This window comes from Larimichthys crocea, chromosome X (assembly GCF_000972845.2).
Source record: "Larimichthys crocea isolate SSNF chromosome X, L_crocea_2.0, whole genome shotgun sequence".
NCBI lineage: Eukaryota > Metazoa > Chordata > Actinopteri > Sciaenidae > Larimichthys > Larimichthys crocea.
The window spans coordinates 6,777,946-6,800,037 of NC_040020.1; the positions used below are offsets into that span (position 1 = coordinate 6,777,946).

Sequence of the window (22,092 nt, forward strand, 5' to 3'; positions counted from 1 at the left end):
TCTCTCCGTTTTATTAAAGCAAACACCCACTGAATACTGTGTTTTACAGTCATTTTAGGGCACGTGAGAGGCTTTTACTCCACTCAGTCAGAGCCCTACCTGCTCTGTTTAACCCGGGACATCCTTTGGCACGGCATTAACCGAGCCAAAACAAACTAACAAAGCCAAAATAAGCCAAAATAACAACAATTTCCCAATATTTCTCTTCCCTGTTCACACCTTCACTCACCAAATTGTATATTTATGGTTGCATACAATAAAACAAAATAAAATACATCCAGTCAAAAACTTTGGTGTTTGGTCATGTGAATATTTGCAAGTGTGTGAACAGCGGAAGTGTCTCTGCGGGAGAAATTATAATCGTTAGGCATGAGCGCGCGCAGCCACATTTCAACTTAACAGATAGGCTCGAGCCGGAAGTCAGGGGTCTCTGTGCCATAATGAACCCAAATATATCTCTCGAGTTTCCGCTCGTGAGACAACAGATTCATCGTGACAGAACACAGCAGGTGGAAATATGAAGAGGACAATGAGACATGAGTTAAGGCCACTTCTTCTGGAAATTAAAAAACATATATATATAATGTGTGAACGCAAAGACTGAATGAGACTTTCTGTCTCTGTGTCCGCACTCAGACTTGTCTCCTGTGTCTCCCCAGACAGCTGCGGGTCTCAGGGTTCACGCGCAGCCTCGAGACAATTGAGTGCGGAACAAAAGCGCGAGACAGCGACCCATTTTGCTCCCGCTTGTCGCCTCGCGCTGCAACACCACGACCCTGACCTTCGGCGCGCGCCCAACAACATGAAAACATAAATAGTAAATGTTCCCCATGTGATGTGATGTGTGAGGTGATACAAGAAAAAAAAAAGAAAAGAAAAGAGAGAAAGTCCAAGACTGAGAGTGACCTTCAGGAGGACACACACACACACACACACACACACACACACACACCGATAAATCGATTATAGACTTTTATTAGAGAATTTATGTGTGAACTTAAAGCAGGTGATGACGTTAGCGCGGAGTGGATCAAATATAAAGTAGTGCGCACACATGAAAATACATACAATCAGACTCCTCACCCTGGGGGAGAAACCTCTTCAGTCCTCGGCACACTTTCTTCTTCATCCTTATCTTTAAAAATATATATAAATATAAAGTAGGTTTTAAGAGGCCCCCCCCCCCAAAAAGTTCAATCTGTATGGCATCCATGGCGGCGGATTATTCAGTGAGTGACAGAAAAGACTGTACAGTTATCTGCCATGGAGCTCTCTGAACAACCCAGAATTATACACACACACATTATCTATATATAATATATACTGTATACACACATATATACAGATATATATTCTACATGCGTTATTTTGTCCATCAGGAAGAATAAAGCACATTAAAAATAATATCGGTGTATAAAATGAAGGGAATAAGATTAAAACTAAGTGAGCTTCGCTTGATAAGTAGTTTTTTTAACTGTGGTGTGAATCCACATGGACAACATGAAATGTATAAATAAACACAACTGTAAAGCTTTTATTAAAAATACATTATCACTGAAGAGCACTGTGTTATTATTATTATTATTATTATTCAGAAGATATTTTAAAAAAATAAATTAGTCACATTAAATAGAAACAAATCAGATTTATTCATTAGTAATTAGTAATTATATTTAGACTGCATCATTAATAATGTTTAAATATAATTCTAATATCTGTGTTTTCATTCTCAGTTCATGTCTTTAATAGTTTGTCTCAGCCTGCAGGACCTCCTCAAAGAATTCGCCATAGTCTGGATATTAATCATCGTCTTGTTTGTTTTTCCTTCCCTCGTGCTAATTAATGTAATTAATATGAGAGAGGGAGGGGGTGGGGGTGGGTGGGGGTGTGTAGTTGGATCGGTGACCCGAGCTCTGACCGAGCGGAACCGGAAAGAATCGCATTAAAAGCGCGAGAAAGAAGAACCAAAGGGACGATTAGAAACAATAAGTAAACACGTACACACAGGAGGAGACGCTCAGTGTGTGTCTCTCAGCTGTGGGACACAGGAGAGGCCTCAGATCAGCGCATGTGTTGGAGGAAGACAATGATGTGTTCATGTGTTAATGAAGAATCAGGCTGCATGTGCATCACCTTCAAAATGTCACATTAAGAGCATCAGCATCATCAGAAAAATCAACTTTAATGATCAAAAACACGAGCACTCGTGCAGAATATGACACCTTTCATCATGTTATTTGTCCTGTATTATTGTAGACATTGTATTATTAGTATGTGAGCAGCATTTGATGTAGCTGCGTCAAATCTAGGTTTAATCTTTCATTTTTTTAAATTGATCCTTTTATTAAATAGTTTTTGTATGTAAAGCCATTTTTCTGCACGGGTCTGATAAACGCGGTGGAGGGAAAAAGTTCAATATTTGCCTCTGAATTGGAGCAGAAAGGAATTTAAATACTCGAGTCAAGTAAAAGTACCTCAAAAAGTACACTACCTAAGTAATCTGAACTCATGCACTATGTTAACATGTTTAAACAGCCGATAGAGTCTCTTCTCCTGTCTTGGTAAATGTTTATTTTGAGATTTGACTTCTTTGGTGGCACTTTTATGAAGACGCTTTGGTATTAAGAACATTTTATTTTAGTTTATTAAATGTATTTTACATCATTTACAGTCGCCTTGTTGCCCTTTGCCCTTAAACCTTTTGTGTAGTTTCTCTCACCATTTAAAAAACCAAGACTCTTCAGTACTCTCAGGCTTTTTTGCTCTTTTGTTTGTGTTTTGTGCTCACATTCTGCCCTATAAATGTTTTTATTGTGAGCCGCCGTGTCAAGTTTGTTTTAAAAGCACACTATATGAATACATTTTTCTAACTCACCAAAAAAAAAAAAAAGTCTGAAAGCTCCTAGCTCTCATACTTGAGGCAACTCATGCATGGCTTGAACGATACTCCTTTGGGTATGTCATAATACCTCTTCTGATCCAACTAGATCTCACATTTCTGTACACTAAGACACAGAAAGCTACACAAAAAAAAAAACTGTGATAACAACTTGCCTCTGGTGCTCATGTGTTCCCCCCAAAAACTGAGAGCGCAGTTCTGATTGAGCTTACCTCGATATCCCTGGGATTTAATTCAGAGTGGCACTTCACTGTGGTGACACAAGGTTCCCCCTTTCTTTCTTTTTTTTATTGCAGCCATGGTCTCTGGGTGTTGCTGTGACTATAGAGGCTAGAAGGGGGCTTAAGGGCTGCAGGGCGGATTGAGAAATGGGACACATTATTTGTCCATGAAACATTATGTGACACAACATGACACCGGGCTATTTGTATGTAAAGGTAAACATTTCAGCGTGACGATTCGACAAGAGCGGAGACAAGGCTCCTGTCAATGTGGTTTTTATACCCGCAGCTGAGAAAGAGGTGTCGTGGCATCGTGTGGCGATGGAGTGTGTATGTGGGACTTTGTGAGTGTGTGTGTGTGTGTGTGTGTGTGTGTGAGTGTATAGGCCTTCTGTTCACAAATTTAATCCCCATAGACACAAGTCACTTGGTCCGGTCTGAAAAGGTGTTGTCAGGCTTGTTCTCTTGTTCTAGTCTTTTCCTGCTGAAAGCACTGACACACAGAAAGTGTGTGTGTGTGTGTGTGTGTGGGGAGGATTTCACCTGTACTTGTAATTCATTTAATTTGAGCAAGTGTGATCATCAGACTCTCCCAGCCAGGGGGCCAACAGCAGAGATTTCAAACACCAGTCTAAAATCTAGTGACTGCAAACTACATCAACACTGGGGTTGCAAAAATAACTTTTTTTGGTACGTGGCCCCTTAAAATAAGGCACCTCGTCTTCTTAATGAGGCCTTAATGTGAACACGAGCTGAGAGTAGTTCAGGTAAATAAGTATAGGTGAGGTTTAGGGATCAATGAGCGGGAGTACTTCATGAAAATATTGGATTTCCATATGTTTTTTACATCTTATTTGATTTGTTAGGTGGTGTTATTAGACCGACATGTCTTATTATTTTACCCATAAACAGTTTCTTAATTGATTTTATCAGAAAAAGCTCCATATCATGGATTTTATCCATATCTGAGACCTGTATGTGAAGTTTTAGAGCTTATAATTATTCAGTATTTAACAAGAAGGAAAATCTAAATTTAAAAAACATGATTATATTTATCAGGGTTTCAGTGACCCTGTGGATTTTCTTTTTTTTTTGGGACCCCTCAAGTCTTTTAGTTTGGGAACCATCAGTCTAAGACAATGACTGTCAGCTCTGCACCGTGTATTGTCTAATAAAGAACCAGAAACACCTTTATTGGCCAGGTGTGTGCGCACATACAAGGAATCTGACTCCACACACAGATACAGCTAAAACAAGAACAACAACCCCCCGATGGGTTCAGATAAATATACAGATATTTAAAAAATCACAGATAAATATATATATGCAATGACATGTATAGACAGAATAAGACAACAGTGCAGCACTGCATGATCAAAACTAAAGGTGGTGTCAACCATAGGGACCTATGTCACTAAAATTTCAGTCAGACTGAGAAACTGCAGAAATATTCAGTTACACGTCTCTAAATTTGAGGCTTTGCCCCTGTGACGACTCATCATCCCCCTCCGGCTGTGTTTCATCATTTTGTTTCTTCCTGCTCGTGAGCTTCGCCGCTGATTGCTACATGCTCTGCTTGGCATATTAACTGCAGAGCCTCTCTAATACACCGTCAGTTTCTGATCCGGCACTATTTGATGCTGCGATATCTCCTACTTCATAAAAATATAACGCCTGTGTTAATAATATGATTGCACGGATCAAACTTTCAGTGAAGCGATGCCACAGTGAAACACTGGTGGCTTCACCGAATGTACATCCGGTGTTTGCGAGCACACAGGGCCCCATGTGGGTGATGCATGGGAGCCATTTTTGTTCAGAAGCGCTGATCCAGGGCGAGTCTTTCTTTTTTTTTTTTTTTTAGAGGGAATTCCTCTTGCCTGGCTGCTTTGATACAGGCTGGCTGCTTGTATTTACATACATACAGTAACAAGGAAGCCTGCACCAACAGCAGAAAAGGAAGCACATTTGTTTTCAACAGAAGTCTCGCTACAGAACTGAAACAAGCTGATGCAACCAGCTACGGTTGGAATTTGAACAGGTGCCGGACACGTCTTTCAGCCACCTTACGAATGATTTTAAAGGGCTGCAACCAGCTATTATGTTACTGTTTTCCCAGTTAATCAGTAAACCAGTAAGATGTTAGAGCTACAGCACATCACGTGTTCACACAGCTCACGCCGACATCTTAAAGTGTGACTAACAGTCCAAACAAACAAAAATATTTAGTTTGCTCTCATAAAAGACAAAGAAAAGCAGAAAATATTCACGTTTGAGAAGATGAAACCAGTTCATTTTTGTGCATTTTAGTTAAATTAAAATAAGGAACTTAACTAATTGATTAATTCTCTAATTCACTGGTTCTCAAACTATGGTAGGAGTACCAGTGGTGTTGATTTCCTGGACGAATCTCTGAAATAATTTTAGGAAATGAGATAAATTAATAAAAAAAACATAACATCTATATTCACATATACACATATAATACGTTTTTCATTTCCCGTAATGTTTTGTTTCAATATCAGCCCGATACGTCTCTAAAATGTGATGTTAACTTAATAAGTGGAGGTAAAATGATGGCAGGGGTGAAATTAAACTCAGCAGAACGCCTTTAACAGTTCCAACAATCTCTAAGTTTAATTCAAAATGTTGTAGATGGTTTTATATGTTCTAAAATATTTAATTTAATTTTAAAAAAACATTTCAGAGATTCCTTCAAGTACCGCTACAGGAAGGTCAAGTACCACCAGTGCCACATTTTGTCCTAAATAACTGTATTTGTAAATCATTTAAATGAAGATACACCTCGCTTTTAATCTGAACACACATTCTGTAAAATCCTCTCGTGAGTGTTTCATCACACTGACTAAATCCAAACAACAGCAGCGTTGAGAAAACACAGTCGGACGAGTATTTTTGCACACAAATGACCATCGGCTGCAGAATATTGCCAATAAACCTAAAATACCCTGTTTTGATCCACAACTCCATCCCGAAAGCGTCGGCTTCAGCATCTGGCGCCAAATGACAGTTATAGGAGCCACCGTGGCACATACAAACACCATCAAATGAGAGCAATGACATGCTTCTTTTAACTCCTTCTCCTCAATAAAGATCATTCATCAGGCAGAACCATCCCGACTGGAATGTGTGATTGGAAATCGGGGAGGACTTTAAATCCCTGTCCAGGACTCTCCATCCATTCATCTTCAACACGCCAGTGGTCTGGACGCTGCGAGATGAACCGCTGAACCAGATGCCTCCATTCAGCCGGTCTCCTCTACCTTTTTTAAAAATAATAATAGTAAATACCGTCGAATGCATGGAACCCAAAATCAGGCGGCCACATCACAATTTCACTGAGGCAGTGAGGCATCCCGAAACCTGCATCCAATTTAGAGAGATATGGGGAGCAGAGGAGGCTGAGAGGGCCCCCTTTCCCAAAAACAAAACAGATGCAGGATCTTAAGTGTGTGTATGTATGTGTGTGTGTGTGTGGGATATATACATGGGGGTAAAAGAGGTGATAGTGTTGAGACATGAGTCAGGTGCAGCCTAACCTTTGAAAAGGAAACAATCCAAGTCTGTGATGGCCTTTCCTGTGTTGACACGCATGGAGAAACCTCTAAAATCAGATGGCATTCACCCTCTGATTCCCTATCATAGCGCCATTCGCTCACTATCATTATGATGGCGACGCCTATAGTTGGATATAGAGTTCACAATTATTCTCGTGATATGGAAGGTGGGTGGGGGGAAAAGAAGAAAAGATGGATGTTAATGTTACACAGTCTGCACGAGAGCCAGGTTGGCATAATTTTGCTGTACGTGTTATAAATATGACTGATGGCGATAGTCAGTCTGTTGAATTACATTTACATATAGATTTACATTCCCATCAACATGTAATAATAGCGCAGGCCTCAAGGTCCATACTAGTCACTCAGACATGCGTGCACATATTCTGACATTTCATAGCTAATATTTGTGCCTTTATTGAGGAAGGTGAAAACGCCCGGCATCCATCAGACTGACAATAGTCTGTGTGCTGGAAAACAGAGCAGAGCCCTGCCGGAGCTTTTGTCTGCAGGACGAGATGCGACGCCTTTAGAAACATGCCCGTTTACAATTTTACATCGAGTTTAATAATGACATTCTATAATCAGTACACATTTCACGATAATGTAGTCTCCGAGCGCATATTCAAACATAAGCTAATGATATTTTGCATAACAGTAGAGTTCAACTGGCACTTTTGTGAGTGTTATTGGAGTAGAGAAGTGGAGGTTTGACAGGCAACAAAGAACTCTAATTAGACTTGAACCAGAGATGTCATGACCACATGGCAACCATAACACATAATGCTGATAGTTTAATATAATGAAACCATACCAGACATTATTAAGACTATCTAACAAGCAAACAAACAAATCACAAAGAGAAACGGCAGCGACAAAAATGGAGATTATATAAAATTTGGATTATATAAAATAGATTTTTATTCCCCTTCAATCTTCCCATTAGTCATTCAAATTACCCGATGATGCCATGAAGGATTATGACCTGCACATCCTCTCGTTTAAACAAATGAATTGTTTAACTCACTAGATTTTGGTCATTTTATGGCATCATGGGGAAATACCCTTACATATATAGGACACAGACATGCAAATGTGGGTTAAGGGAGATGGTGGAGTGATAGGCAGCCACACATAGCAGTGCCCTGGGGGCAGTTAGGGGTTCGGTGTCTTGCTCAAGGCCACCTCGGCAGTGCCCAGGAGGTGAACTGGCACCTCTCTAGCTACCAGTCCACCCTCTATACTTTGGTGTGTGCTGGACTTGAGCCCAAGCCAACTCCCTAGGGACCGAGCTACTGCCACCAGATGTACAAGAAGTGGATAGAAACACTGTAGGTAGGAGAAATATAACACAACATGAAAAGGCCAGCTTTGCATACCACTTTCAAAGACACACATCTATACAACAGACTGACATACGACTAAAATATTAAAAAGGATGAAGAAAAATAACAATTTCACCATTTTTAGGCCAAGAAAACTGATAAAAACTGGACAATCTTATGTTATTTTACAATATGCAAACTGGTTGCGGTCTCTGGTCATCGTGGTCTGTGCTGGGATGATGTCTCTACATCTAAAAGTCCAAAAAAAAAAAAAATTATAAGTGTGTAGAATTTAGTGGCATCTAGTTGTTGTAGAAGTTGCAGATTGCAATTGTGAATACCCCTTAGGGATGGGACTTGATAAGATTTCTACAATTCCATTATCGATTCTCTTATCGATTCTCATTTTGGAAAAAAAGGAGAACAGTTTGATCAGCATCAACTTTGTTTAGTCTTACAAAACCAACAGTGAGGTCAAAAGAGTCATCTTCTAAATGTAATCCAGAAGGCATTCATTTAATGTTAACTGTTACAGCATGTTTTACAAAGAAGCACATGGTGCCAACATGGTAGGAAGTGTGTTACGTACCAGAGTTACCTTCCGTAGTAACCGCAGAGGTGGTCATAGCTTGGCTGCTGCCGCCGCTGCTAGGTTGAGATTAATCTCCGGTCCGAAGCGTGTCAAAAACACGACAATCATTTTAAAATATTGCATGTTGTGTGCGCAAATGTTTCTGCATGTTCGTCGTGTTCCCTCCCGACGCTGTTATCTCCACGTTGCAATAATTGCAAGTCGCCCTGTTGGCGTCTGTTTTGGTAAAATGCAGCCAAACTTTGGAGCGTTTGAACCGAGTGGGTGACTTTGTTTACTACTGATTGCACTGCATGTGCCAAACTTGCATAAGTTAAGTGGCGTAATTAGTCATGTTTGCTGGAATTAAGCGTGCTTAACTTCTTACGGAAGTTATGTGACGAAATTCGTGCTTTCTGGAATCGATAAAAGAATCGTTAGATAAACGATTCCATGGAATTGAAACACACGGAACTGGTTCTTGACAAGAACCGGTTCTCGATTTTCATCCCTAATACCCCTCGCCTCATCTTCTCATTTCAAGCTTAAAGGGGAAACTACAGTGGTCATAAAACTCATTAAAAACGTTAAAGGTCCTATGTAGAGCTAATATTTTGGTTTGTCTCTTCTGGGCTGCCGTAGAAACATGGTGGGTCAACATGGCCCCATTGAAGAGGACCCGCTCCCTCTGTCGATTAAAGCTTCAACCTGAGGCGACATAAACATTATGATTGTTGATTTCACGTGATTATACACTTAACTGCCAATAGATTGCCTTAAATGGTACACTGGACCTTTTAAAGAGAATCAGAAAAACCCTAAAGCTGGTTCAAAATGCTGCAGCCAGGCTCCTGACTGGCACACGCAAGCGTGAACATATCTCTCCTGTCCTGGCATCCTTACATTGGTTACTAGTTCCTTATAGAATTGACTATAAACTACTATTGATTGTCTATAAATGGTCTAGCCCTGGCCTATCTGACAGATCTCATCAACACATACGTCCCACATTGCTTGCTCAGGTCATCTCGACCAACAACTACTTAGTAGTTCCCAGATCCAGACTGGCGCTCAGGGCCGACAGAGCTTTCTCAGTGGCAGCTCCTAAACTATGGAACAGCCTCCCCCTCAAGACCATGTTGGCAACCTCGCTACCAGCTTTCAGATCTGGATCAAAAACACTTTTATTCACGCTTGTGTTTTAAGAGTTGATCAACTTTCAGTTCTGTTATTGTCTACAGTATCTATGACTATCCATTACTCTAGTCCACTGGTTCTCGAACTGTGGTACGAGTACCACTGATGGTACTTGACTTTCTTGTAGTGGTACTTGGAGTAATCTCTGAAATTACTATTTATTTTTAAAATTAAATTAAATGATATCAAACATATCAAATGATCTACAATATTTTGAAATTAAACTCGAGGATCGCTCGAATGCGATTTAAAAGAAGTTTTTCATTTCTTAAAAATATTTTGTTTCAACATCAGCCTGGTACGTTGACACATTTATTCACGTAGTGCGCGCATACATCCATGAAAATGAAAATGTGACGTTAGAGGGTAAAACACTGGAACTGTGGGTCCAAACAGGAAATATCAGGGGAACCCCTTCAACACCAAACCACTCTGGTTCTTGAACTGGTTATTTTTAGGAATAAATCTCCCTGTTGCATAAACTGCCTGCAGCTGAACAGGGTCAGCCTATGCTGCTGGATTTTAATGTCCATCACGATGGAGAGACAAATATTTTCTGATGTGGTACGTAGTATAAAAAGTTTGCTGCTCTATGTAATTGCTTAATTTGTCTTTAACTTGTTTTATTTATTTACTTTTAATGTATTTTGTTTTGTTTTGATGTTGTGCAGCACTCTGGGCAATGTCTTGTTGTATTTAAATGTGCTATATAAATAAATTGACTTATGACTTAAAAATCACTCCAGCCCAGAAATTAAGACTCTAAACTAACAATATTCAATCTGATTACATTACACACACACACACACACACACACACACACACACACACACACACACACACACACACACACACACACACACACACTGAGCAGCCACGTGGTGAAACGTCACGGTCGGTCAACCCCGGAAGTTGTTTGTCTGGCTGGCATCAGGTGAGCAGCTCGCGCTCCTCTAACCTCTCCGGTGTGTGTCGGGATAAAGGTGAGCTCACGCGCGCTGACTGTTAAATATGAAGCAGTGTCCGCTCTGTGTGTGTGTGTGTGGACGTGACTTCATCCTCCTCCACGTGTGTCTTCTTTCCCGCGTGTTTTCTTCATTGTTTACATCCGACCCGGCTGCTTGTGAACACGTGGGCAGGCAGCAGGGGCGCGTGCTAACAGTCGACATGTGGAGTGGATAGAGAGAGTCACCGCGTGGGGACAGGTTTCTCGAGTGGATCCGAGCCTCACGAGCCGGGTGGACTTTTTTATTTATTTATTTATTTAGCATTTAGCAGCTAACTCATGCTACAGTCAGCCAGCTGGCTCGTTAGCATTTAGCTTAGCCGGTGCTAACAGCAGGCTAACTCCAGTGTGATGCACGATCAGCTGTTCTCATGTCACTGCAGGTGTGTGTGTGTGTGTGTGTGTGTGTGTGTTGTCATGAACAACCAAACACCATGGCAACACCTTAAATAAACATAAACAGCAAACTGTACACAATAATACATGATAAAAATATATTTGCATTAAATGTTAAATCCATTCAAAATACTAAGTAATGACACCAGTATGTACTTTTATTACTAAAAGTAGTACTCCAAAGTACTCTTTATGCAGAATGACAACGTTTTATATATTGTTTTGTTTTATACAGTACAATATAAATATATAGTTTCAGTGTTTTTGATGCACTAACATGGAACTTTAATATTTAAGCAGTTCAAATAAAATAAAATCAGATTTTATTTGTATAGCCCAAAGTCACAAAGTACATTTGTCATTTGGCTTTACAATCTGTACAGAGAGTGACACCCTCTGTCCTTAGACCCTCGGTTCGAGTGAGGAAAAACCTTTAACAGGGAAAAAAGGTGGAAGAAACCTCAGGAAGAGCCACAGAGGAGGGATCCCTCTCCCAGGACGGACAGACGTGCAATAGATGTCACGTGTACAGAACAAATCAACACAAACATATTGTACAATTACAATGAATGATAAAATGATTCCAGTAGCAGTGGAACCTGTGATAGAGACAGAGAGACACAGATGCACAGCAGCAGCAAATCATCAACTAACTATAAACTGTAATGGAGATATGGTAGCAATAATGACAGTAGTAATATGTGTAGTGGACGTCATGCAGCAGCCACGATCCACAAGAACCTGCTGGACGAGAGAGACAGAAACTCAGCTTAAACAAACTTGTTTTATCTGCTTGTGTGTTTACTTATATGTTGTATAATCTATAACAAAGCATCATTTTCTGAGATGATCACATGTTTTTCTACATCAAATCTTTTGTCTCCAAGCTCTATTATTTGGATTGGATAAACAACGAAATGCAGATTGCTGAAATCTATAGACGTCTAAAAATACCAGTGCATATATACGTGAATATGTTAGCAAAATATATATAGTGTGAACTGAGTGAATACACTAAGACATATACAGCTTGTAGCAACAGAGAACACATAGTGTGATTAAACAGTGCGGCTTAATTAAGCAAAGATATTGACAGTATAAACAATAATTAAGTAATTAAACTGGCAGAATAGAAGTAAAAAGTAGCGTAAAATGGAAATACTCGAGTAAAATACCTTGGTACTGGTTGTGATGTGACTAAACTTTAAAACATGATGTATGTAATGAAGACGATGTCGTTTAGTGTCTTTAGAATTATTTTGTCATCTTCTCTTTTTTCTTTGGACGTTGGCGTCATTGACATTGAATTCAAATCCTGACGTATCCACTTTGATTTCTGTCGTTCACTGCCGACATTTCAACCTGTCCTCCAGTCCAGTCATGTTACATTTGATCCTACAGATATTCAGATATTCTTGAACTAATTCTGTTTTTAAAAGTGTCACTGTAGTTCAGTCTTGATCGTGTGGATTTGCTCTGTTGGCCAGAAGATTGCTGCTCGGTGTTTGTTTGTGATCACTCTGCATCTTTTTTCTGAGCTGTTTCATTTAACTGAAGGCTGATGTGACTGTACCTGTGGTAGGAAAACACAGAGTACCTAATAACAGTAAAAGCGTCCCTGTAAGCCGAGATGGTGAGCCCTCAAAACCAGGACCCTGAAACTGAAGCAGCTATATGGAATCCAGCCGTGATTCTTGTAATAATTCACACAATGTTTCGTATGTTCGCTCACAGTCTGTATGTAAGCACACGATCCCGAGCAGAGCAGTGAACACACCTGTGCCGGCGGACCATGACTGTGTCGGGGGGGCTTTAAGCACTTTACATTCCAGCACTGTAAAACACAGTCTGTCATTTGTTGGCTCCGAAAGTCTCTGTGCACTGCTAAACTTCAGAACTGTCGCGGTCCCTCGCCAACTGGGAAGACTCTTCGTCTTCTTCTTCTCTGTCCCTTTTTTTAATCCCCCGGCGGCCGGCTTGTGACCGTGTAGCGTGGCGTTTCTGCGGTTTGTGTGGTCTGGGAGCCAATCATCTCCAGCCATCATGGCACAGACACGCAGGACTGGACAGAGCAATGGGCCAGTGCCGCTTTCTCTGTCCTGTGTGTGTGTGTGTGTGTGTGTGTGTGTGTGTGTGTGTGTGTGTGTGTGTGTGTGTGTGTGAGAGCAAGTTGGACAGTCAGAAACAGGGAAAATTAGCCACAGATTGTGTTTTACAGTGTAGTTTGAAGATAATTTAACAGTTTTTAACATAATTTTTAAGTGTTTGTCACCTAACGGGGGGTAAATCTTTTTTATTAACAGCAACGCTCTGATAAATCGGTCTATAGGTTGTTGCGTGGCATGCTCTCATGCTCCGAGCTTTGTTAACAAGCCCTCATGGATTTCAGAGCAGAAAACCAAACTCTGTGTCCTCTCTGTAATTGATGCTGGCCTGTGTTCGTGTATTCTGTAGTGCTGTAGATCAGTGTTACTAAAAAATACTCAGAATATATCCGGCTCTCCAAGTACCACCATTTTGACAGAGGTAAAAATCCAGTCGGACCCAGACAGTTCACACGGAACCGGTTCAGGAATCAGAGCTACCTGGGTGGAAAAGGAGTTACTACTACAAACAAACAATCCTGGTTATATTGCACCAATTGTAAACTCTGAACTTGTCCATGGCGTACCCCGCCTCTCGCGCTAAGTCAGCTGGGATAGGCTGCAGCTCCCCGCGACCCTGACGAGGATAAGCGGTTACAGAAGACGGATGATTGGATGGTTATTCTGAAGTGGTTGATTGGCCAGATGTGACAGATTTATATTAAACACATGTGTACAAATTTGACATGCACAGATTTTAAATAAGAAAAACTAAAAAGATGCTGCTGCTGTTGCATCGGTGCGAAGATGTAGCGATCCTGATGGACGATGGAAGGACACAAAAGCATTTGAACGCACCATGTATAAGACATCTAAAGAGTCAGTGCTTTAAACATTTAATTAAAACTCTGTTAAAAACATGCTTGCTGCTGTTGATTGATTGATTGATTGATTGATTGATTGATTGATTGATTACCTCTCTGATGCTCCGTAATGTTACAGTTTAGGATAATCCGGTTTATTGCCAAGGAGGTTTTCACATCAGCTATATGACTTAACAATGAAGTAAAAGTATAAGAAAGATAACAAAAAACAAGTATTAAACAATGTAAGTTATATATATACAATATGTTCTAAAATGAGAAGAGCTGAGCAGTTTCATGCAAATAAACAAATAAATAAACAAATTATACACGAGGTACTGCGCAAATGCAAAATGTGACGGCGTGGAAAAAAATCTATTTAAAAAATGTTTTTTTTTAAAAGTCGACTGTTGTGGTTATTATTTATTTTTGAAGCATTAATCCTGAACATTGTCCAGTTCTCAGTCGTGAGGATTTGCTGCTTTTCTTGTGTGATAATAAGATAAATATGTTTTTGAGTTTCGGACTGTCACATCTTTAGACGTCACCTTGGGTGTTAGAAAGACGTGATGGTCGTTGTTCATCATGTTGACCTTTTTAAGTGCTTGACAATAATATGAAATCTCTGTGATTAAAAATAAACTCAGTGTTTAATAGTCATTCCTCTAAGTGCAGTTTTATTTATCACACATTAAACATACATTATTATTTTTATTTGTTGCTTTGGATTGCAATAATAATAATTTATCATTGTGATGATTCTAGTATCTCATCTTTTGCTTTCTGTGTTTTTATCCCCACAGTCGACTTCAGCCACCGTCTCCCCACGTGTGTGTGTCATAAGGAGTGTGTGCATGTGTGTGTGTGCTTTGGGGTGATGTACTCTACGTACCAGGACCGGCAGGAGTTGGAGGATGAGCTCTATCAAGAGGATGAAGGCGACTCGGACGCCTCAGAGGCCAACAGCGAGCTGGAGTTCCACCTCTATAGCCAGCTCCACTACTCCTCCAATGCCGGAGAGGTGGAGGAGCAGGAGGACAGAGGGGAGGAGGCGCAGGGCCAGGACAGCCAGCGGCTTGAGGTGACTGAGAGGACTACAGATGTTGACGGAGAACAGGAACACACTGGAGAAAGTAGGCCTACGTCACCTGATATAAGCAAGTTACTGCAAGACCTGAGGGCGAGGAAGAAGGGAGAGAAACGTGACAAACAGAAGAAGGAGAAAAGTAGTCTCAAAGGTCAGAGGTCGTCTTTTTTTGAGGAGGTCATCGTGATCGACTCCGGCCCGGATGTCATCTCCATCTCCGAGGGCGACACTGCCGATGAGGATGAAAGTATCTGCGCCTTAAAGGCTCGAGACTTACCGCAGATGCAGACTTCCACCCCGGCACATGAGGTAAAAGAGCAAAGAGTGTGTTTGCCAAGTCCCGCCTCCTTTAGTTGCTGTTGTTACACCTAATTGACAGGTGGGTGCCATCACAGGCGGCTTGTTTGAGCAACCAGGCTTCATTCAGCCCACCTCAGCTCCACCCAAGCCACCACACTCTGAGCTTCACGATGGCTCTTCAGAAACCTGTGGGTGACGTCACAGAGCCGAAGTCCATGTTTTTATACAGTCTGTAAAAGGGGTCAAAATCCAGCAGGACGTTTATTGTATGGGTGGATGAGGTATTATCAAAATGTTTGGCAAATGTTACACTATCACTGTGGATGAGGCAATAGAGCAATAGATGGACTGTGCTGTTGCCACTGGTTATCATAAATCTGTGCAGATCACCATGACATGTGGCGTCCCCCAGGGCTCGATTATTGGTCCGCTGGTATTCAACCTGTACACGCTCCCTCCGGGTCAAATCATACGTGACAGTAACGTTTCTTATCACAGCTGCACAGACGACACTCGCAGATTTAATTACATTTCCTTCAATTAAGTAAGGATGAGACAGAAATGATTGTATTTGGCAACAAGGAGGAAAAGAATGAAAGCTTGAGCTTGAGCTTGATTTCATAAAGTCATAAATCCTGGTGTTTTTAATAGACTCGGACCTGAGCTTCAGCTACAACTAATGTAGCATTTTATCAAGTCAAACTAATAACAAAAGTTAGAGGTTTCATGTCCAGACAAGATTTAGAGAAGAGGTTGTGCTACTGTAACAGTCTTTGTGTCAAAAAACAAGCTCAGCTGATTTATACTTCGAACAGGAACTCAGACGGCTGATCACGTTACTCCTTCAGTTACTCATCAAATATATTAAGTGCTCCTGCTAGTTTCTAAATGACTCCGTAATCTCCGACCTCCTTGAAGAACCAGTAAGGCCTTTTAGATCTTAAGAAAGTGATCAAACTGGCCTGGAGTGCCTCGAGTCAGAGGCGAACACGGCGAAGCTGCTTTTAGCTGCCGTGCTGCACACAAACGTCCTGACCTGTCTCAAACACAAACAAACCCCGAGCCACGTTCAAATCTTAAATTCAAAAAGCTCTGCCGTTGCCTCCTGTGCCGTTTATTGATCGCTTCCTTCTTATTTCCTTTTGTTGCGTTCGGGGGGAACTCACAACGTTGTGCTGCACTTAAATTGCATTTCAGGCCTCGAATTAAATTTTTGCAGTCTTAATTAATAAAGCTGTGTTTTGTAGAAGATGGATGGTTTTACTCTGAATTCACAGAGCTGGTTGCTGTTTGTCCAGCTGCTGTTGAGCTGCAGCAATCTGTGTAAATGACTTTCCACTGTAGTGGAGCTTCGCCTGAAAGAAGTGACGTGATAATGATCCTTCACTTTTAAATCAGAGCTAGTTAGTGGTTTGATTAGCTCAGTAAAGGTTGTAACTGAACGCGTTGTACTGACTTCTACAATGTGTTTTTGGTTTCTTTGGTCGTTTAGGGATCCCAGAAGAGAAAGAGGGATCTCAGCGGGCCAGTGATGGTGGACTCCAGCAGCTCCAAATCAGATTCAGAAGAGTCAGAGTCTGACTCCTCGGGTTCGTCTGAATCGTCCGACTCGTCCGACTCTGAGTGTCTGGAGAACTGGATGATCCTGGGCCCAGGGAATCAGGACGGAGACCGGTCCATCTCATTGAACCTGGAGGGAGGTTCTGACAGCGATGCAGGTGTGCCTTTTTTTTGTGTTATGCATTGTTCACACCTTTTGTGATATGCTTTGAATGTGTGTGACCAGGAGAATGGAAGCGGTGGAGTAATTTCGCATGGTCCAGCTCATTCCGAACACTTAACCTACCTGCAGCCCATTGATAAGGAGCGGGCACGGCGACGGCGTGCACGTTTGTTTATGTACATACGCGGCGTCTGGTGTCTGCATGTTTTACGAATTTGTAAGCTCTTAGCATTCCTGGCACCGCCTTGCCCGGGCTGCTCGCTCCTCTGATGCATCTTTAAGTGTGTTTGTGTGCATTATGTATTGATATGTGCGCGGGGAACTTGTGTTTATGAAAATATTCCGCCTCTAATCAGCATGCATGTGTACGTACGTACGCACGCATACCAACAGTCGTAACACTAATGCCAAAAACAAACAAACGGGGAGAGGCAACAAAACGCAGGAGGAGACGGAGGAGGGGAGGTCGGAGGGAGAGATGCGAGTAATCAAAAAATGAATAAAAATGTTCCCCCGCAAATCTCTTCAGATCTCCACATTATCTTAACCTGCAGCCTCAGCAACCTCTCCAGCCTCCTCTCCTCTCCCGCCTCCCCCTCTCTCCTCTTTCCCTCCGACCTAACGCTCTCCCATCTCATTCTTTTATCCTATTTTCTCACTATTGTGCTCCCTCTCTCACCCACCCTGTGTCTCTCTCTCTCACCGTTTCTTTTCCTCATTTGAATTTCCCTGGGCTGATGTTTCTGCAAGAGTGCTCACTGCCTCCTCTCTACACACAACTGGGCTAAAGGAGGGGGTCTGAGGCTGGTGGGAAGGTTTGAGGTTTTTTGGCCTGGTTTTGGGAGGAAAGGAGGATTTTAGGTCTCTGTCTCTCTCTCTCTCTCTCTTTCTCTCCCTCGTCTGGCTTCTCTCTGTGATCTTTGGAGCTTGACCTCATGTCTGCACATGGGGGGTCATGGGTGTGGTGTGGAAGGGGTCTTAAAGTGGGAGGAATCGGGGGGGTTTTGTCAGGGGAGAGGGGAGAAAAAAAAGGGGAATTGAAGGCGAGGAAATTTGAGGGACGACTCTCCGTAATCTTGAGCTGGGAGCTAATTCGACACTAGATGGTAATTCGGAGTATGTCGAGTGTGTTCATGCTGGAAAAGTGGCTAAACATATTTTAGATAAAAAGGGCAAACACACACACAGACGAACAAGTATCGCCTTTAAAGGCTCGACGTCGAGCTCTGTTATCGTAAAAACACGTAAATGAGCCACACTAGGTGACATGTTCATTCTCTACGACAAACACCATCAGTGTGGTTTATTTATTACCAAATGTGTATTCATCCGCAGCTGAAAATAGTCCCCAGCAAACGCTTGAGTAACAGTGTCCAGCTCTTTAATAAATTATTGAGTCTGTTTGTGATTTTTCTTTAAGGCTGAGAGACGCAGACAGGTCAGGACAGTCACTACAAACTAACACACATCTTTGGAATGAAATTTCTTGACTATAAGAAAGACTTAGTGGGCCACCTCGTCTGGAACAAAGACCACCTCGTCTTAAATGTTTATAATCTGCTGACTCAATAATAAGGAGCATGAAGGTCTGGGTGGTGACCACCTCTGCTGATCCATCTCGTATCAACCTTGTTCTTCGTATCAAAGCTTGATTTTTGAGTGTGAGTCACACTGCATTGCACGTGCAAGGGAAATGACGGAGCCAAACATCGAAACATTAAAACAAAGTACAGATGGTGGAGAGGCAGCTTGAGGAAACATTTTTCTCTCAGTTTATGAGAGTTTAATGTCGATCATCAGTCAACAAAAAAATGAACCCGCGACCGTTCTGATAGTTGAAAAATATTTAGATTGACTTTCCGAGTTGAGCTGCAGAGCATTTTCTTTGTAAACTAAATATCTTTTTTGGTTTTGTGCTGTTGATTGAACAAAAACAAAACGTTTGAAGACGTCAACACAAGCTCACAAACATTTTTCACCATTTTCAAGCTTCTTCTAAACATGCGCAGCGTATCACTCGTTCTTTTGTTCCTTTTAATTGTGTCGTTGCCTCTGTTTGTTATGTGGGTAGCGTCTTGTGGGCTGGACACATTTGGTGAAAAAAATAAATGCACTTAGTCACTACAAACAAAACGAATAATTGTTTTAATTGAGAAAATAATCGCCACATCTGTCGATGATAAAAGTAATCATTTGTGGCTGTTTGGTGTTCGGTGTCTGTGAGCTAATTATTTTAGTATTATATAGTTTGTAGTATCATTTTCCTTTTTGATTTCATGCACACTTACTTTAAATGAAAGATATGTTACACAGGACGGTTTCGATCCTTCCTTCTCTCCCCGTCGTCTTCGCTGGCGTTGGTTTGATCGCACTTTAAGCCGAGATGGTATACCGACTTATTTTCTTCTTGTGGGAATTTGTTTCACACCTTTTTATTATTATTGTTATTTTTATTATTTTCTGAAGAAATGAAAAGAGAAGGCCAATTTTCAGGTCACGGAGAGATGGCTGGTTGAATTTTTATGACTACAATAACCGTTACATCCATAACCGAGGGCTGTTGGATGGATATAAAGATTGATTTCTGTTTTTTGTTTTTTTTATACGCCATGTTGTGTGTTGACTCCTGTAGCCTCACAGCCTGGCTTGTTTTTTCACATTTGTGTGTGTGTGTGTGTGTGTGTGTGTGTGTGTGTAACAGGTTTGCACAGCAGTGACTAATAGTATTTGTACGCCTAAACCCCATCTCAGCATCAGCATCAAATCACATTCACTACACTTAGTCTCCCTCTTTCACCCTACAGAAATTGAATCCTTTCATCCTCTTTCTCCCTTCCTCTTGTCTCTCTCTCTCTCTCCTACACTTGTTCACATACTTTTACAATCTAATCTTTTCTCACTCCCTCACATATGTTTCTTTTTTTATTTTTATATCAAACACATGGACACACACACACAGCCTCACCGAGTATCTATCTGTCACCTGGCTGTACAAGGATTTTGGGGGGGCAGCTGCCGGTGGGTGGATCTGTAGGGACATTGGATAAGAAAAAGAGAAAAGATAGTAGAGAAAAGGGGGGATGAGCGAGGGCCGTCTGCCTGTCCGGCAGCCATGCAGCAGCAACCAGATGGAACAAGAGAGAAAAAGCACGGGCTTCCCGAAGAATCCAGCTCAGTGCCTCTCTCCCACCCGGAGAGGTGTTGCGCGTACACGCCCGTGAATGAATCCGGGGGTGTAGGCGGGGTGTGCTGAAGCTAAACTTGAATCGTAAGTGGTTAAACTTCACTCAGTGGTCACACTTTTTTTTTTTCTTTCTTTCTCCTTTCTCTGTTGCTCCCCCCAGTTCTTTTTTTTTTGTCCCCTCGGTCTTGGTCAGTGCACACCAAACTTTGTTTGAGGCTTAGAGAGAGTCAGCTCTGGCTCGCTATCGGGGTGGCCGATCACATCAGAGTGTGTGTGTGTGTGTGTGTGTGCTTCACTGAAAGTCTTGGTGAATTAGTTGTAGAAGAGGAGTGTGTTTGTGTGTTTGTTCCCAAAGGTTAGCTCACAGAGGAGGAAGGTAAGCTCTACTCCTTCAACATCTTCTCCTTCTTCTTCTCTGCTGTATCGTTCTTCACAGATTCGTCATGCTCTTCAAATTAGTTCTTATACTCTCAAACGTGTGTGTGTGTGTTTAAAGCAGTAGTACGAGTGTTTCCACTCTCTCTCGTCATGTGTGTGTGTGTGTGACTGAGTGATGCTTTGGGCCTGAGTTGAGACCTCAGTTGGCCCTTTTTTTAATGTATCGTGAAGTGTGTATCGCCCCCAACTCACGTGCCAGCGTCCTGTACGATCACGGCGAAATATGGATTTAGCTGGCTTCTCTGTGTGTTTGTGGCCGTGGGGCATCAGGATTGTAAAATGAGATTACAATGGCATGTTGGGTACCACACTGGGTGTGTGTATTTGTGTGTTGTGGGTGTGTGTGTTGTGGGTGTGTGGGTGGGCGGGCGGGTGCTGCAGAAGGGAGGCATGGATAGGATCAGCTCTTATCTTGGCTGCCCAGTGCCACACGAGGTGTAACGCCACACCCACGCTACCACACAGTGTGTTTGAACAGGCACACACACACACACACACACACACGCACCATGAAATCGCTGTGCCATAGTTTGACTTGTATTATCCAGTTTTTACAGAGGATATGCAAATGAGATGAGACTACTGTGCAGGCCTAATATTAGCGCATGCAAAATAAATTGTAGAAATTCAGTTGAAAGCCGCGACGCGCTCATCTTTCTTTTTTTTCTTTCTTTTTTTTAAAGAAAAACACGCGTCTGATTGAACAATCGTTCGATGGCAGCGCACGCTGAAATGTAATGACGACTGTAATCTGGTAAATGAAACGCAGGTTTCTTTTGTGATGTGAAAAATCCCTTCGGTGAGCGGCCGCGTCCGTTATCGCGTCCTCTCGAGTGTCGACGACTTCTATTTGTCAAAATAAATTCAGCATTCGGCTTCTGGTTATAATTTTGTTTATTGAAAAAAGAAGCGTGTTTGTTGCTTAAGAGTCATTTTCTCAGACCTAAAGAAGTATTTTACTCAGAGTCGCACAGATGCCAAGAAGCTTTCGATAAATTGCCTTTTTCCTGTCACCTTTCATTGTTCCTGTCATTGCTGAATAGATCCACTGTCACTTCAATTCTGTCACTTGTTTAATCCTCCCTTTACCTCACACTCAGGCCCTTTTTAGTTCTCTCAGCGTCAAAAGGATAATTAGTACATTTGATTGACACAAGCAGGAGTAGAAACTCAGATGTGAGGGTGAAGCAGCACTTGAGTTTACATCCAAAAGAACCACC

The 22,092-nt window shown here is 41.7% G+C and overlaps 1 protein-coding gene across 2 annotated transcripts in view; it reads left to right on the forward strand.

The window, feature by feature from the left end:
• The window catches only part of zcchc7 (zinc finger, CCHC domain containing 7), a 97,670-nt gene that overhangs the window by 37,625 nt on the left and 37,953 nt on the right, over window positions 1-22,092 (forward strand). For both annotated transcript variants that reach the window (XM_027282684.1, XM_019275143.2), the window contains 2 exons: window positions 14,944-15,536; window positions 17,020-17,245. In XM_027282684.1, coding sequence (XP_027138485.1) covers window positions 14,944-15,536; window positions 17,020-17,245 — 819 coding nt within the window. The remainder of the gene's footprint in view (window positions 1-14,943; window positions 15,537-17,019; window positions 17,246-22,092) is intronic.